A 17,031-nucleotide genomic window follows, 5' to 3' on the forward strand; every position below is an offset into this window, starting at 1 on the left:
GGCGGCGGATGGCTTGCTGTTTGCGTAGGACGACAACGGAAACATACTGTCTTGGATGGACCTCGATCACTGAAATAGATCCATGATCAATCCATCGCCGGGTCCAGCTTCCAGCAATAGCACCAAGACACATACGCAACTCGTTTGCTGGGCATGCGCGGCGGGAAGGGGGGCAGGGGGTCTCGAGGTCGCACTGCATCAATTTTTAGCAACGCAGGCACGCAGGCGCTGGACTGTTTTATCGAAACTTCTCATGCAGGGCGCGCCCAGGATGAACGCTGCTGAGGCCCCCTCTATGCAATGGATAGATGAGCATTGTTCCCGAATATCTTACAAACCTTGTCAACCACGTTGATCTTTGGACGAAGTGGGCAGTGGTTTGCTGCAAGGAAGCAAGGCGGTAGAACCACCTGCATCTGGGCAATCCGGGCGGCCCATTGCTTCGGGTTCGACCTCGTAGTCTGATATCATCAGCATCTGTCTCCCTTATTTTGGTTGGAAAGTCTCCGAATCTCGGGGGGCTGGCCACATGGGGGGAGCTGGGAGCTGAACTGTGTTTTTCGGAGGATCAATAGCCCCCAGCACACCCACTCCCCGAACAGGTACGTATATGTAAGTCAAGGCCATGGCTGTGATTGGCATAGGATCAATGTCGGCTGCATGTGCCCTCTGCAGAAAACAGACACATGTCACACCTGTATGGCCGGCCGAACCGACTTGTGAACACGAGCTGCGGGATGAGGAAGAGGTTAAGACAAAGCGCTGGCGGGAGCAAGCAAAAGGCAGCAAATTCTGGCCCGCGGCCAATCGTGGCCTGCATCCAGCATCGCACATTCGCATACGAGCCCAACAGGATTGGCTTCCAGCAAGTGCACCAAGCTGGGGAACTTGGCACTGTTGCCCGTCAGCCTGTAGGGAGAAAGCAAGTATGTATGCAAATGCTGTAGGGAAAAGCGAGCGGGTGGTATCGCGTCATGCATGAGGATAAAGATATCCAACGGTTGTGCTCTTTTGGAAGCGGACGGCGCATCCCACTGCAACCATTGGGAAAGGCAGGCTTGGCCCGTTTCGTGCCATGCATGTCAGCCATTGGCTGACCTCATCCATCACTGGAAAAGCCTGCCTCACAAGACGTCTTGCGAACATGTCCTTTCTGTTTTTTGGCGAACGACTGCGCCACTTGGTGTACAAAACCCTTACACCCCTCTCGGCTGTCGGGCGTCAACTACTGTTCCCGGGAAAAGGGCAGCGAAAGAGAAGAAACATCGTCTCAGTAGCGGGGAACGTGATGCATGTACCCAAGTATGACAGTTTATGGGGGACGTACATGTAAGTCTGATGAAAGCCCCCTTCTTACGGTATATATCCGAGCACCAGGCGAGAAGGAGGCAGATCAGATCCGGGTTATGCATGGGGGCCACTGGGTATTTGATGACGCATTGGCCCCATTCGCCCCAGACAAGCAGTGTATTCTGCATCTCAAGCGAAGGAAGGGCTCACGGTTGGTGACATGTTGACCGACGCCAGGTAAACGTGAGCGCCGTACTCCGTACATACGTACGTCCGTTCCATCACTCCCGGGCGGTACGTCTTCCCATTGGCTTTTATCCAAATAAGCAAGCGGAATGTCATTAGCAGTACCTGCCTAAGTACCCAACTTAAGTTTACTTTGCGTGCTATTTGACGCTGATCAGCCTAGTCCATTGCGAACGAACATATGGGCCCGAGTATACAACTACATAGTCGATATGCATGCGGTCAGCAGGTCATTGCGAGTCGAGAGTGGGCTGTCGCAGCCGCGATATCATCCATCTCAGATGGCTTGATATATGCTTATCTCCGGGTTGTTTCACCGGAATGCGTCTTCTCTTCATCGTCTCCAGTTATCGTGTTTGGCGAATGTTCTACGTAGCATTCTAGCGACTTGCTGTTCTGGGCCATGCCGCTGCTGATAATCCGTCGATAATCACGTTGTCCGGTCGGGCTAGCCAGGATCATCTCTGGTACTGGTCTGGCGCTCATTTTGAATTCCAGAGGATCTAACCTGATGACAACTAGGAGTGCTACTGTTCATCAACTAGCCCCGCTGCAGTTGAATTACACCCCCATAAAACACATGTGGAACGCAACGTAACGGATCCCAACATTAAAGCCGGGACCCAAGCTCTTTACAGCCGCTGCTGCGTGCTGCTTGTACATTTGCATATTAAGAAAACAAAGGATTGGATGGAGGAGCTGCGGAGGGAGAGGAGAAAATGCAGAACGCGAAATGCGGAATGGATATTTGATGTAAACAGCAATGTAGACTAGAGGGAGCTCTGACCTTCTCGACCAGGCAAAATGCATCCCAGACCCAAGGAGGCAGGAGGCAGGAGCAGCAAGAGAACGATAAGAGGAGGAATGAAGCCCGCCCTCCAATGAAGGTTTGCACCCATACACATAATACACATAGGCATGTTTCTCCTCCAGTAGCAGCAATGCAGCAATGCCGCAAGCGTTCTCGACCTCTGTTGCTGAAACCCCTTCTCCGACCGGCCTGTTGATGTGGCAGTCGTCAGTCATACATACAGCCAGCTAATGGACAGTCAGTCCGAATGCCTGTCGATGTGTTGTCGTGTGTGCATGGCTAGATGGCATGCTACTTGCTTTCTACTTTGAGCACGTCTCCCGTCCTGAACTGAACGTGCAGCGCAATGTCGGGTTGCACAAGTCGTACCCGTTTCTGCTCTGATTATCTCCCCCGCATTGCCCAATCACAGCTCTTGTCGCCCTCCACTCTTTTCTTCTGCCGGTTCCTCAGGGTGGGCTGCTATTGGTACTGTCCGCTATGTTCGCTGCTGCTACTAGCTACTGCTGTTACTACGAAGCTACTGCTACTACGCTGTAACTAGAAACTAGTGGCCACGAACCGCAGGCGATTGGCACTTGGACGCCCCTAGGCCCAAGAGGCCCCTGGATTTGATCGGACAAAGCAACATAACGAGCTAGGTGTGGTGGTCGGTGGTGGTACTTCAAGTCAGTTGAAGGCGAAATATGGACGGAAAGTGAAAAAGGGATCATCCCCCAAGGACCCAAGGACCCAAGGACCCCCAAGTCTGCCCCAAGGACCAGCCAGCAAGCAAGCTAGCCAGACGTAGTAGACGTGTGTCGCCCGCCTCCCTGTCTACCGCCCGTCGTGCGCATCACCCTCTGGCCTCCTCCGCCCATCTGCTGCTCTGCCCTCCCTGCCTTGACTGCTTGCTTCCTCCTGCCACTCCCCAGAAAAGAACCCAATCAATCTGCATTACTTCTTTCTTGTTGTTGTATCTCCCCTTCGATTCAATCTTGGTCGGCCGTGGAAACCAATTCATTGAATCCGATCAAAAAAACCTGTCGGGTGACTATTAATTTAATTTGCCTGCTGTCAGGTCTCCATCCAAGTCAAATTCAAGTCAGTACACCGACCTGCATCGTTCGCTCGTTGTCTTGCCCATGTTCGATAGTGTTACCGACCAACCGAGTGTCCAGTCCAGCTTTCCCCTTCCCAACCACATACCATACCAATCACTTACCGCCCTACCTACTTTCACAACAAACACCTCTACACTCCCTCTCTCCACTCCTTGCCAATCAACCTGAGCGCCCTTCTCGAGTCAAGCAGCATCGCAACCACTCCTGCCGCATCGAGTCTCGAGTCCTATATACTGACGCCGACGTTGTCGCTTCAGTTTTGACCACTCCTTTAATCGGTTGTCGCTCTACCTCTAATAACCGCCCTTTTCGCATCTTCGAATCCGATCAGGTCGCCCTCACATAGCCACAATGGCCTCAAAGGTGAGCCCATCCCTTTCCAGAAGCTGCCTTCGCGGTACACGAGTCACGGTCGCCCAGCACAGTTGTCGGCCAGCACGATGACGGCGACCATAAAGCTTATCACCAACCACCACAACTCGCTCTGCATTGATCGCGCCAAAGGCTCACATTCATGTCGCTTTTAGTTCCTACGAGAGTACAAGCTGGTGGTAGTCGGAGGTGGTGGTGTCGGTAAATCTTGTTTGACCATCCAGCTCATTCAAAGTCACTTCGTCGACGAGTACGACCCGACAATTGAAGGTATGTTCTCGGCTTTACTCCGTATTCTAATGTTTATCTGTCGCGGCAATAATATATCGTCAAAATGGCGGTATGCTATCGCCGCGTTTATCACTGGGAACCGTCCCTAGACCATACAGTCGCTCACAATACTCCTTCTTGCCAGATTCGTACCGCAAGCAGTGTGTCATTGACGATGAAGTCGCCCTTCTCGATGTCCTCGATACCGCCGGCCAGGAGGAATACTCGGCCATGAGAGAGCAGTACATGCGCACCGGAGAGGGTTTCCTGTTGGTCTACTCCATTACGTCGCGACAGAGCTTCGAGGAAATCACGACTTTCCAACAACAAATTCTACGAGTCAAGGACAAGGACTATTTCCCTATGGTCGTTGTTGGCAACAAGTGCGATTTGGAGAGCGAAAGAGAGGTCTCAAGACAAGGTTAGTCTCCAAACCACTAATGCACCAGGGGTAATCTCAATTGGACATGTGCTGACATCACCTCAGAGGGCGAGACGCTTGCCAAGAACTTCGGCTGCAAATTCATCGAAACATCGGCCAAGTCCCGCATCAACGTCGACAAGGCTTTCTACGATATCGTTCGCGAGATTCGGCGCTTTAACCGCGAGATGCAAGGCTACTCGACAGGCAGCGGCGGTAACGGCGGTGGCAACGGACCCTCGAACAAAATGGAAATGAGCGAAGGCGAATCCGAGGCCGGCTGCTGCTCCAAGTGCATCATCATGTAAATGTTGATGGCTTGATGAATACGATACTTGTTGAGGTGAGCGTGGCTCGCATAACGATGGCGTGCTATTGAGGCTGTTGTGCTCAGGAGTGGTGGATGATCAATTGCGGAGCGCGGAGCGACGAGGTTGCCAGGGGCTGTTGCAAAAGAATTTGAACGAGACCATTCGATACCCGCAACACAGAAGCTGCTTTTCTCGGCAGCAGTAGCCATGGCTAGGGGAACGAGGATGCACACGTTCCGGTTTATACGAGGCAAACAAAAAGTCTTTGCATGGAATTCGGAGTCGAGCCATCTCTTCCTGTAATTTTTGGGAGTTTTTCGACGTGGTTTCGCCAAACAAAATATGAGAACTGGGACACGCGTCAATTCATGGAAGGAAAGGCCTCACATCTTTGGCGGGAATGTTCGCCTTATAAGACAGCACACAGTCTTCACGGACCTCTGCCAGGTATCATTTTTCTGCAACTACACTTTTTTTTTACTCTTTTGCCTTGACATGGCAAAGCTTTTTTCGATATGGGAGACGGTTGGCATGCTGATTATGAAGGCCATAGAACTCTCGGGGATGATTGTTCGTTCGGTCGCGTGGCGGTAGCATCTACCATTCCCCCTTGTTTATTTTCTTTTTCATCTTCTCAGTCATTCCGGCAGTGGTTTCGTCAAGTCGTAGAATTCCCAATTTAAGAGCTCAGGCGTTTGGTTCTTTTGGAAAAACAGTTATGCTCACTTGCCTCCTTTGTGATACCCGTGATGCTGGTCCAGTTTCTTGCGTCGTCAGGTCACCCTTCTCTGCCGACACCCAGAGCTCACATACAACCAAGCCGCTCCCATTCACTTGACGGTTCGCGTTGTTGGGTGACGGACGAGTCGCGTATGCTCTCCTCACCCAGTCATCTTGGTGGGTCAATTCTCAGTGACTGTATTACCTTTCGCAAGTGAGATGACATCTACCATGTATTGACTGCCGCCGGCTTTCTGGATAGCTTCAGTCAAATCGGCAGATTTGGAACACCATTTGACAGAAATTGGAGCGTTGGAATCTTCTTCTTCTCGGCCTGTCGCGTCAACTCGGTCCTCAACAACATCCTCGGTTTCTTCTGTGTGATTGAGGCTTTTCGCACATCTAATCGTAACTCTACAAACAGGTATGCGCTCGATGAAAGTTGTCAACGCGTCAAGAAAAATCAGTTTCACGGCACTCTTCATAGGTTCACCAACCATTTCAACTCAGATTACATTATACAGGTATTCGTCTTCGCCGTTTCCTCAGAAAGGATCTTGGGCTCGGACGTTGATGTTTCTACTTGTTATCATCACATCCTTGGGAGGTATTGCACTATCATCAGACTAGATCTCAAGGCCTTTGGCCCCTACATAGTCGCCATGTCGGACGAAAGTTTGCCTCAACAGCCAGAAGCCGACCCGTGCCAGGAGCTTCATGATGTCCTACATGGCGTGGCAAATTGTAAGCGAAGAGGATTCCGCGCCGCCCTTCGATTCGGAAACATCCTCCCGCCTTCGTCGTCCATACAGCTGGACGCATATTCATCTGTGCCTCAGAGCCATGCTGACGGGACAGATCAAGGCGAGGAAGCACCTAATATTGGCTACGTAACGAAGATGGATTGGGGCTCGCCGCCGCGCTCATCGCGCTCTACCCTCCTTCCCTCTGCTATGGCAAAGACACTGCCCCTTGTGTACGTCGAGGGCAACCTAAGCTTGCCAGAAATCCCGAAACATCGGCGAAAGCTCGGAATGCCCGGGCCCGCACCAGAAAGAACGAGAGAACAGCGCCTACGGCAGCACAAGGGACGACACGACTGGGCTCGAATCCACCGATTCTGGCGCCTTGCCATGACCCATAGAGAGGTCGAGTTGCAACTGGCGGAGAAGCAACTCGCAGCACGGTTCAACCCCTACAATGAGATGGTCCAACACGTCACCGTCGCTCCAGTCGAGAGAGCACCATCACCCCCTCCCGCCTTCCCGGTCTACCCTCAGAGACATCAATCAAGGTTGACCAATGCTGTCACTACTCCCCGCCTCACCCTAATGCCTCTGTCCCTCATCCCAACCGAGCGCATCTGGACGGACGGCGGGCGCCTGGATGCCGATGACAACACGGCTGGATTCCACGGTCCCTTGACGGGTACGTGTGCCGCCGCGATGGGCATCATCCGCGGTGACGATGGCGGCGGCGGCGGCCCTACAGCCGCTACTGTCAATGCAATTTGCAGCGTGCCCTGCCAGGCCGATTACGACCCCTTCCACGGCGGCATCTGCGAATCGACCGAGCACCACCCCAGCGCCCGCGTCTGGGTCTGCGACCAACACGACAAGCTAGGCCGCCAGGAGGCCGCGTACGACCTCCAGCATCTCGCGCTCAGCCTCCGCCACTACGCCTGCGCCGACTGCTGTCTGAAGATCGAGCTCAACGGGGCGGCCTGGTTCCTCGGCGAAACGGGCCGGCGCATTTTCGAGGTCCAGCCCCACTTCGACCCGGCCGTCGAGGCCCTGCAGCCCACCCTCCCGACCCCGGGCCTACACCTCGCGCGCTCCGTCACTAGATGTGCCTGCGCGGCGAAAGTAACGGGCCGCCGGCTGTGCGCCCCGCACCGTCTCGAGGCCGTGATGCAGCTGTACCGGTGGCACCCGGCGATGTATCAGGCGGAGATGGCCTCGTCGGTGGCGTCGCGCTCGCGCAAGAACGCCGTCCTCCACGCGACCAAAACGACGACGACGACCGCCACCACGCCTCGCGGAGACGGGGAGGGGAAGGAGAACACGACCTTGATGCAGGCCGTGGGGCCCAGCTGTCCGTTGTGCCTCGTGGACACGCCCGTCGACCACTTCAGGTTCCGGGGCCCGCGCGGCCGCGAGGGCCGCACCGTCGCCTGGGTGTGCAAGGCCTGCCTCGGCATCGTCACGGGCGTCGTGGCGACGCCGGCCTGGGTCGCGGGCGCCGTCGACCAGGACCGCTGGGTCAACATGGGCCCGCTCACGCGCGACTACCCCATGTACGCCTTCGGCCGGGACCCGAGCAAGGAGGAGTTGGTTTGAGATTGCGATGGCCAAACTCCAAATGCGGCTGGAAAACGGAGAAACAAAGCCCAGGCAGCAAGCACCCTTACACTACACAACGCTTCCCCCGACTATGTCAACATCACTTGTGGGGAACTACTATTTTGGGGATCTCTTCGTTTAGTTCGGGAGATTCTAGGTTCCGAAAAGACGCCTTTTCAGCTGATATAAAAAACTAGCATCAAGGTGAACAACCAAAATTTGGGGGTCTTTCAGGTGTACGGTGGATGAGGCTTTGAGGCTGTCTGACATTGCATCAAGCGCAGCACATAACGGCCGCTTAAATCCCCGAGTTTCGGGCCCGAGCCTCACCGGTGTGTCACAATTTGTTTTCACTCTCCGTGGCCGGGAACTCCGACAATTACCTAAGATACGACTGTCATGAGAGCAGGCCACAGAACGCCATTATCGAGATGGCCATTTCCATTAGTTGGAGTTTTGATAAGGAGAATGACCGGGCGTCAAGTCCATGGTTATATCTTCGAAAGGTTCGATTGAACGGATGGATGGGGAACAATACTTGAGACTGACTACGGCTGCTGGATTAAAGCATGCAATTCGGGCACATTTTCAGGCTTTGCTCTTTTGTCTGTATCCAACAAGGTGTCACTTCAGGTTAAGGGCGTTTCTGAGTTTAGGTCGATAGAAGCAATAATCATAGTGGTCTGTTATGGCACAACAAACCATCGGTATGCAATTCTTCAAGTTAGGAATCGATGTATACGTTTAATGCTTTCCTGTTTGTATATACAACCGTTATTGCCCTCGCGCTACATACCCCCTTCTAGTCAATGGGACGTGGGCGACCCCGCCGGGCTACCCCTATTCAAGTCAAGAATAGGGGAAGCTCGTATATTCTAGGTATAGCCTGGCAGAGACACTCAAATGCTTTGCTACGGAACCGAATCGAGAGATTTATGAATCCAATTCCATTCGACCATACGAAAGCTAACGCAGCTTGCTTGATTCTAAGTGCAGACGCTAGAACTTCGGCCGTATTTTCTCTGTCGGCCCAATGATGAACAGTCGGTTATCGCCGATGAAGCTGAGAATCCTCATAAAAACTTGCTGACATACGGCCTGAGAAGCCTTGTCATCCGTACATACTGTCGTAAGGTCGGGGCACCACGCGGCACAGTCAGACCGGGGAACGGGTTCCAGTCATGGAAAAGACCACGATATCTTTTCCCGCATGGCTTCTACTGGTAAGTTTTTCAACGAAAGTTGCTGGTAGCTGAAGCTATGATGTTTCCCTTGCTATCAGCTTGCAATAAATCGCGCAACTGCATAAGGCACGCCCGGTACCTACCAACTGTCCTATTTCCAAAATTAGTATAGAACTCATCAGTACATCACACTGTTGACTTCGCGAATACGGTCTGTAAACAGTCAGGTTCTGTGCTACAGCTGAACAACTAGTCGAGATGGGGGGCGCCCCTATCGGTTTCCGGGGTTGTTATAGGATCTCGATGGGGTCATGGTTTGAGGAAAACATAAAGTTGCAGAATCCTTCAAACAGGAACAGAAAAATACTCACCCCCGGATGATGAGCAAATGCATCTCAATCTAAAGTACAAATTGTTGACTGACGCAAGAAGACTGCGGTTCCTTCCGATGGGCGAACGTTCACCCTAGTCTGAGGCAAGGGGATTCCGGCGAAGCTTAGTATAGTAATATTACCCCCTAGACCGTGAGCGTCATTGTAGTCGGATATTTCTTCGAGTACGAAATTGCAGGCGCGATGGGGCCCCAAAAGTAATTTTATAAAAGTGATAACTTTTAGAAGAAGAATATCCAACTGCCAGCTAGGTATCCCTTGTTGACTACGCAATCGGAGGCTGGTGCTTGGACAATCGATCCTACCACGAGCCTCTGCACAATCCTTTCCCCCCTTTCACCATTTCCCTAATGTCAAAAAGTAACAACGATTGACCCCATCGTGAGTTATAGGCCTGCAATCTTAGTCTCAGCCAAACTAGTGTTGTAGAGCCACGCGTTTTTGCGGCGCCGTTGCATTGGCAAAGGATCCCTGTCAATTATAACCCTCGGATGTATACCACGCATTATTACGTGGAGAGCCATACCTATGGGATCCCATGCCGAGCGTGAGGCACAGTTGTGCTCCTTCTCTTGCCAATGCAGAAGAGGATAAGCATAAATGCGGACCGGGGGCCGCCTCGACCAGAATCTCGGAACCGAGATGCAGCCCCCATCCGGCTGATATGCGTCTTACCGATCTCTCCCCCTCCAGATTGGTCAGATTGGCGCGACCGGCTGGGATCACAATATGGGGATGGGGTCGCAAAGCAAAATGAAATATCCACTTTGGGCTGTGTGAAGGGATCGGGATTTAAATATAGAGTTGGTGTTTGTTTTTAAACAGACAGACACACGTCTTCGTCTGCAGCCCTACAACAATTACTATACATGCAATGCAACACAAATGCCACCCCAGCGAGGCTTATTCGTAGGTTAGCTGAGTGTCTTGTGCCTTGAAGGAATCCAACTCCCTGCTTGACCCTGTTTGATGTCATCAGTGTCTTCCCTCCCCCATTACCTAATTCATTACTTATCTTCAGACAGTGGAAAACAGCATAGCCATAGTATATTCTTAGATGCGACATCCTCCCATTACGTGGCTAGTCTCGAGTCTGTTGTCCTTTTGTGTACCAGGTAGGTAACAATAGAGATTGGAATACCAACTGGAGTTAGGTGGGTGTGATGTCTCTCCCTTTCCACTCGGTGTCTTGTGCAGAAGAACTTCCATGGCTGGACTCGACATGGAAGGATTGCTCGTAGACAGTCCTATCAGGGCGCACATTCTTCTTGATAATCTCGCTGTCTATTGGTCATGGTGGCTTGGAATGACATAGCATGACATCTGTCACCCTAGGGACACGAGAAGGATGGTAGCTCAAACAGTCTGTCCTGTGTTCTGTAGCCCCTGCTTCCACGTTTATTCGCCAACGTTGGAAGATGGCGTTCACCTCCCGCTTGCTGCCATCCTTCTAGAAGCTCCCGCACGCCACTCAGCAAGTCCTACCGTCTTTTCTTTTCTGAAACTCTGGTTTGTTCCTACTTCTTCATGGAGAAAGCCCTCATCTGCGGCAGCGTCGTCACTCGCCTACTTTCGGGGATTAAAACCCGCCGTGTGGATCCTCAGCGAGCAGGGGGCACAAGCATCTTCTATTTTAACTACAATCTCAATTCGTCCTGCAACCATGTTCTTGTTCTAGAAGATTGAGGTCGTACCCAGCTCTGTTTCCAAAACAACCGCACATCGTTCCATCTTGTGTAGCCCCCACACTGAAGCGAGGGTGGCTGCCGAGGGCAACGATAGCAATGCAGGTCGCTGCTTCCCAATCCTCACTTGCGGCATTTCAATTCAAGACGACGTATCCGAGTGCCCGTGGTCCTAAATAGGTCCCTCAGTATACAAGCCCTATTTGGATATCCCATCACGAGACCGCATCAGCTCGATAAGCCTGGATGTAACCTTCTATGTTGGTCGAATCGTTACACAGCAGTTGGATGCTAGATATTAAATACCGGACTCCATCGAGCTCAAATCAAGTCATGGGAATCTTCACGACACTACCTACTCGATACGGCCATCAGCAAAGCATATTTCTTTTGCCTTGCTAGCCTTCTCCTAGCTTCACTCAACAGCCCAGCGCCTAGAACAACAGCAGACATGCCGTCCTCCTCCAGAGCACATGCCGCTAGGCAGTGGCCACAAGTACGAACACTTGGTATGCAGACATTCTTGTCGTATCCCAAACCCTACCTGGCTTATCAAGTCTAGCACAATTCGAACAGCGGTTCAGGGAGCTCTACATGGGCGCTTGCCTCTTACCCGAAGAACAGATGTGGCTCCACGCCGTGACAGAGAAATTTGGCACCGAGGTCACTCGGGATGGTTTGACCTGTAAGTGGCGTCCCACGTGTCACCGTCTTTCCCCTAGACACAGCCTAACCACAAGTTGACAACTAGTCTGGAGCGCATCGGATCTTGTCGAGTTTCTCGCCCTCACCCTACCAGAGCAACTGAAGACGGATCTCTACATGGCCAGCCTGCTGCTCCAACGATGCCTTCTTCGCCTCGGGTCGTATCCGTACCTCAACCGTCCCGCCCAGGCCCTCACGTTTGAGCAACTAAGCGTGGGCATCGCGATCCTATTGCAGAGATACGACGAGTCGGCCAACCCCGTCGGCGTGACCGGGCTCGTCTACGAGCTCTTCGAGACCCAAGCACGAAACCTGGGGGTCCTTCTCTTCCAGAGCATGCGCTCTACAAGCTCTTCGGAGAGCAACAGCAGCCGCGGCAGCCATCGCCGATCCTCGGGCACCTCCTCGTCCTCGTCCTCGTCCTCGATGCCCCGCACCGTGGTGGACGACGAGCACCTGCTGCAGGCGCACCAGCTCCTGCTCAACTGCAACCACCGGTACTCGGACCAGGACCCCAACGTCATCGAGTTCGGGCCGGCCCTGATCCCCGCCCACGAGCTGCCCTCGTCCCGCTCCGCCGACGTGGCGGGCTACGTCCACCGCGACCAGTTCAAGTCCCTCCTGAAGCTGTTGCTCTGCTGCGAGTCGCCGCCCTACGGCCTCGACGCTGACGGCGTGGTCCAGAACGCCGACTTCCACGAGCTCGAGCTGGCGGCCCAGCACGTCCTCGCGCAGTTCCAGGGGCCTCAGGGGGTTCCCGGGGGATTACGTGGGAGTCGTTCGAAATGGCTTACCTATTCATGGCGGTACGTCTCGGCTCCAATGATCACTAAAGTTCCAAGGTTCTCCAACCTTCTCGTTCTTTATTTCGATAGAACCTCAAGAGAGCAGTGTTCTTGACAAAAAAGGAGACTGGCTGACATTGACTCTGGTTAAATAGCCCCGTTTGATGACCGGACTGGGCAACCTGCTCGGCACATTCGTTCTCTGCCCTGTAGGCATGGACCAGATGGGACGGCTATCTCGAGACCGACTGATTTCGGTGATACAACAAGCCATGTCAGCCCCTGTTGATCCTATGTACAACCCCTATTAAAACGCACGACGCATCCATTTTCGAAGGTATATTACAGGGGCAATTCAAAACGAGAACTAGCCACGTTAGAAATAAACATAATCGAGATGGTATGACATATCGGTGCAAGCTTATTCGTCAGGGTGGTGGTATTTGGCAGGTTTCCTAAGTTATTATATTAGACATACAGGCTTTCCATTACGAGGACACAAATTACATGGTATTCAGTACGATAAACGGCACTTGTTGCTAGATAGACGAAGAAAATATGGTGCACCTACACTCTTTCACAATAAAATTCTATTCTATAAAGCAAAAGGCGTGATATAAAAGCCGATCCGGCGAACAGAGGCTCTGGGGACTATATGGGCTAAATATCCCAACGTCATCATTCCTGTCATAAAATACATATCTCATTTCTCACATGCCCTCTGGCTGCCTTCTTTATGTTCATAACCAGATTTTGTAGTTTATAGGCTTTCTCGGCCGGAGATTGTACACGCGTTTGAACGGTATAGGTTTTACTCTCCTCAATTTTGGCCTGGCCTCCATGTCACCGCCACTAATAGGAGAAGGCGCACTGGTGGTGGGTGCTCTGTTGCTTTCGTTTATTGAGATTTCGGCGGAGACGGGTTGAACTGATGACCTCAGATTGACTGTGCCTTTGGCTCTCCTTAGCAATGGACTGCTTGAAACGACCGGACCGTCTTCTTCTTCTCCGTCCGATCCGTAGCCGTAGTCGTCGAGGCCTATTCCGCTGTCTCCCTCAAATGCTGCTTGGTTCCCCAGTTAAACACATCCACTTCAGAATGAGAGGCGTGACTTACCTGCAACATCACTGCGGGGTGGTGTGGGTATATTGAAACCTCTCTTCCGCTTTCGAGAAATCATGGCACGAGGAGTCTCGTCTATTATACTGGCCGTTTCTGTTGTCGCATCCATAATTGCACTGTCCATAATCGCATTCATGGCAGTTGGCATCGTGTGCTGCAAGAAGAGAGTCCGCTCGTTCCGGAAGTGCTCGCGCTCCTTGATGACGGTCTGGGTCAGCAGGGCGATGGCCATGTCGCGCTCCGCCAGCAGGCCCTGGAGCTTGGCCACCTCGGCCTCGAGGCTCGCCGTCTTCAGCGTCCGCGCCGCATCCTCCTCCATCATCTGCTCTATCGCGCCGCGGCCGGACTCCATGCGCCGCCTGGCGGCCGTGAGGGCTTGCTGTATCCGGTTGTCTCGTTTTTGCTGCTCTTCAAAGGCCCGCCTTCTCTCGGCTGCGATCTTGTCATCGTCGTCGTGGTTCATCTTGTCCGAGAAGACGCTGTTTCGCCGCGCTGAAAAGTCCAGAGACATGTTTGTGATATCCATGTTGGTCACGCTGACCCCTTTCTTGTCTGTGGGGACGGCAGAAAAGCAAAGAAGTAATATAGGGTTCGGTATGATTGATCACCGGCTAGCAAACACTTCAGGACGGGGGAGAAGACCATCAAATATGAGTGTTTCCTGCATTTGAGGCCTGATGAGGTGATCTGAATGCAGTTAGTGCCTAAAATTGATGTGTCTTTGTCCAATAGGCCCCAAGGGGCGCAGAACCCATAATTGCTGCATGAAAAATTGACATGCCCCAGACTTCTCGGAACGGCCCCGTCTGTTCCCCCATCGCCAGGCTCCCTCTCGTTTCTGAAATAGAATACTCCATCCTTAAGGCCTAGATGCCTTACTGTGGGTTTCGCTCGCTCCATTTCCGATCGAACACGTTGAGTGACCGTTGCGCTTTGTACGTGTCGGTCAGACAGTATTCTTGCTCGCTACCCACAGCACTGCCAATTACTGAAATATCGACTTACCTGATGGCACCACGCCGGGACGCAGGGCGAGGACGCGGATGTTGGTCTCGGTCAGCTCGTTGCGGAGCGCGTTGGTGAAGGCCTACCCGGTTGGTTCGGGTGCGTACCTCGACGCAAGGGCGTAGGATGGAGAGGGGTAGGCCTGAACGACATCCGGCCCCCAACGTCGTGAGGTCTTGTGGATATCTTTTACCTTCTCTCTCTTCACACTTCCATCTCTGACTTGCATATTGGAATAAAGTGTCTCCACATCATGACAGGCCACATCAGAATTGCTATCTCCGGCGGCGGCCTTGCAGGTGCCACCCTGGTGCACGCCCTCCTCAAACATCCTCACCTGGATGTACACATATTTGAGTCGGCCAGCGAATTCAAGGAAGCTGGCGCTGCTGTTGGCATCACGCGCAATGCGCAAGCGGCGCTAGACCTCATTGGCCCCTCGGCGGCGCAGTGTCTCCAGGATGCCGGAGGCGTTCCTCAGAACAAAGTTCGCTTCATGCTCGCCCAGGGTGACCATCCCAACTGCCAGATCGACGAGGCAAAGCCGGCGTTCCCGGGGCAGCGTCTGACGACCATCGTTCATCGTGCGGCATTTCTTCGAGAGCTGCTCGCCTCGGTGCCGCCAGAACGGATGCACACCTCCAAGAAGCTGGAGCGTGTTGAACGTTTGGGCGGCGAACACGGACCCCTTACCCTCCATTTCGTCGATGGCTCAAGCCACGAGTGCGACATTCTTGTCGGTGCCGACGGCATTCACAGCATTGTACGCAAGTCAATTTTGGGCGATGATGACCCCGCCACACGTCCTAGGAACGCTGGCTGGTGGGCCGTCATGGTACTTAAACCCTATGAAGAGGCACGCGCCAGCCTTGGAGATGACTACGTAGATGCAAATGATGCTGGCGAATACCAATGGATCGGGGACGGGACCTGTGTCATGCACAGTGTCTTGAATGAAGGCGGCCTGGTCCAGGTTATCATCTCCGTCCGGGATGAAGACGCCGAGAAATCCGAGCAATGGCATCGCATGGTGAGCGCCGAGGAGATGCGGAAGCTATGTTCAAAGTGGCCTACACACTTGCAACTCGCAGTCGACAAGGTACGTTTGTTCGCTACACCTTCCGATTCTAAAATAGGTCAGAATACAACCTAGGTCATATGATTAACTCTGAGACAATAGTTGTTGTGTGATAAGCCTGAGCAGCCGGCCATGTATCTCTGGGAGCATCCACCAGCTCACACCTACGTATCCGGGCCCATTTGCGTCTTGGGCGACGCTGCTCATGCCACGACACCCTGGCAAGGATCCGGCGCTGGCATGTCCATTGAGGATAGCCTGATCCTCTCTGCTCTGTTGGGTCAAGCAACTACTTCCACGGAGGCACTCAGGGCCCTGAGAGTCTACGATCAGGTGCGGCGCCCTCGCACACAACAGGTTGTTGAATCGAGCAAGGGTACTGGGCTGATTTCGTCTGGGAGAGGGGAAGAGACCGGTCTGGGGCTCGAGAAGATCAAGAAACATCTGCTGCCGCGTTGGGACTTCATCATCAACTTCGATGTGGAAAAGCATCTTCAGGAGGCTCTCGAGATGATGGCTGGAAAGGTGGACCATTGACCAAGTAGCAACTCCATCTAGCAGGGCCAGTGCAAGGGTTGGTTGTATTCAAGTGTATTCATCTTATCACAAGTGACTCGCCCGTGGTTATACCGTCGCGTTTCCGAATCTAACTACATCAAAATAATTGTATAGCCCTATATAGCCTAGGGGCTCGCTATTATACTATTAAGAAACAATGAATAGTGATGTATTTAATTTATAAATATATTTATAATACTATATATAGATTTCGATTTTCCCTTTCCGATCAAGTTCCAGCGAGGACACCGAGCGCGCCGCCCACCATGATCGTTGTGGTCAGCACCATCAAAACCCGCAAAAACTTTGTCGGTATAGGCTCGGATGAAGCCTGATCGCTGTAGACAGTCGCCGGGAGCGTTGGCCGTGGCCCCTGACCACTTCCGTAGCTTGATAAGATGGTAGACAGGGTGTAGCTTTGCACCGGCAGGGTCCCCGAAGTCAAAGTTTTGTTTGCTGGTATTGTTTTGTACGCCGTGCGCGTAAAATTTCGAGGCTCCGTCGTCTGCTTCGCTAAATTTGCAGAGACCTCCGTAATGGCTGGAGTTAGCGCACCGCGAGTTTTGGTCCGTGTTTGGGGCGATCCCTTGTTTCCTGTCGCCACTGGAGCGAATGGACTACCACCCGACG

At 52.9% G+C, this 17,031-nt stretch overlaps 5 protein-coding genes across 5 annotated transcripts; 4 read left to right on the forward strand and 1 right to left on the reverse strand.

The window, feature by feature from the left end:
* Positions 1-3,801: 3,801 nt before the first annotated feature.
* PG998_003194 (uncharacterized protein) lies at positions 3,802-4,821 on the forward strand (the record flags this gene model as incomplete). Its single annotated transcript, XM_066870012.1, has 4 exons — positions 3,802-3,813; positions 3,978-4,092; positions 4,238-4,513; positions 4,580-4,821. The coding sequence occupies 4 exons, from the start codon at positions 3,802-3,804 to the stop codon at positions 4,819-4,821; spliced, it is 645 nt and encodes a 214-aa protein (XP_066733762.1).
* Positions 4,822-6,206: 1,385 nt separating this feature from the next.
* PG998_003195 (uncharacterized protein) lies at positions 6,207-7,883 on the forward strand (the record flags this gene model as incomplete). Its single annotated transcript, XM_066870013.1, has 1 exon — positions 6,207-7,883. The coding sequence occupies one exon, from the start codon at positions 6,207-6,209 to the stop codon at positions 7,881-7,883; it is 1,677 nt and encodes a 558-aa protein (XP_066733763.1).
* Positions 7,884-11,598: 3,715 nt separating this feature from the next.
* Positions 11,599-12,802, forward strand: PG998_003196 (uncharacterized protein; the record flags this gene model as incomplete). The annotated part of the gene is made up of 4 exons (XM_066870014.1): positions 11,599-11,656; positions 11,710-11,832; positions 11,899-12,658; positions 12,793-12,802. The coding sequence occupies 4 exons, from the start codon at positions 11,599-11,601 to the stop codon at positions 12,800-12,802; spliced, it is 951 nt and encodes a 316-aa protein (XP_066733764.1).
* Positions 12,803-13,377: 575 nt separating this feature from the next.
* On the reverse strand, positions 13,378-14,286 carry PG998_003197 (uncharacterized protein; the record flags this gene model as incomplete). The annotated part of the gene is made up of 2 exons (XM_066870015.1): positions 13,378-13,703; positions 13,755-14,286. 2 exons carry the CDS (start codon positions 14,284-14,286, stop codon positions 13,378-13,380), a joined length of 858 nt encoding a protein of 285 aa, XP_066733765.1.
* Positions 14,287-15,018: 732 nt separating this feature from the next.
* PG998_003198 (uncharacterized protein) lies at positions 15,019-16,380 on the forward strand (the record flags this gene model as incomplete). The annotated part of the gene is made up of 2 exons (XM_066870016.1): positions 15,019-15,864; positions 15,946-16,380. 2 exons carry the CDS (start codon positions 15,019-15,021, stop codon positions 16,378-16,380), a joined length of 1,281 nt encoding a protein of 426 aa, XP_066733766.1.
* Between the last annotated feature and the right edge of the window lie 651 nt (positions 16,381-17,031).

Source organism: Apiospora kogelbergensis (genome assembly GCF_038363985.1).
Source record: "Apiospora kogelbergensis strain CBS 113332 chromosome Unknown utg000002l_segment0_segment0, whole genome shotgun sequence".
NCBI lineage: Eukaryota > Fungi > Ascomycota > Sordariomycetes > Amphisphaeriales > Apiosporaceae > Apiospora > Apiospora kogelbergensis.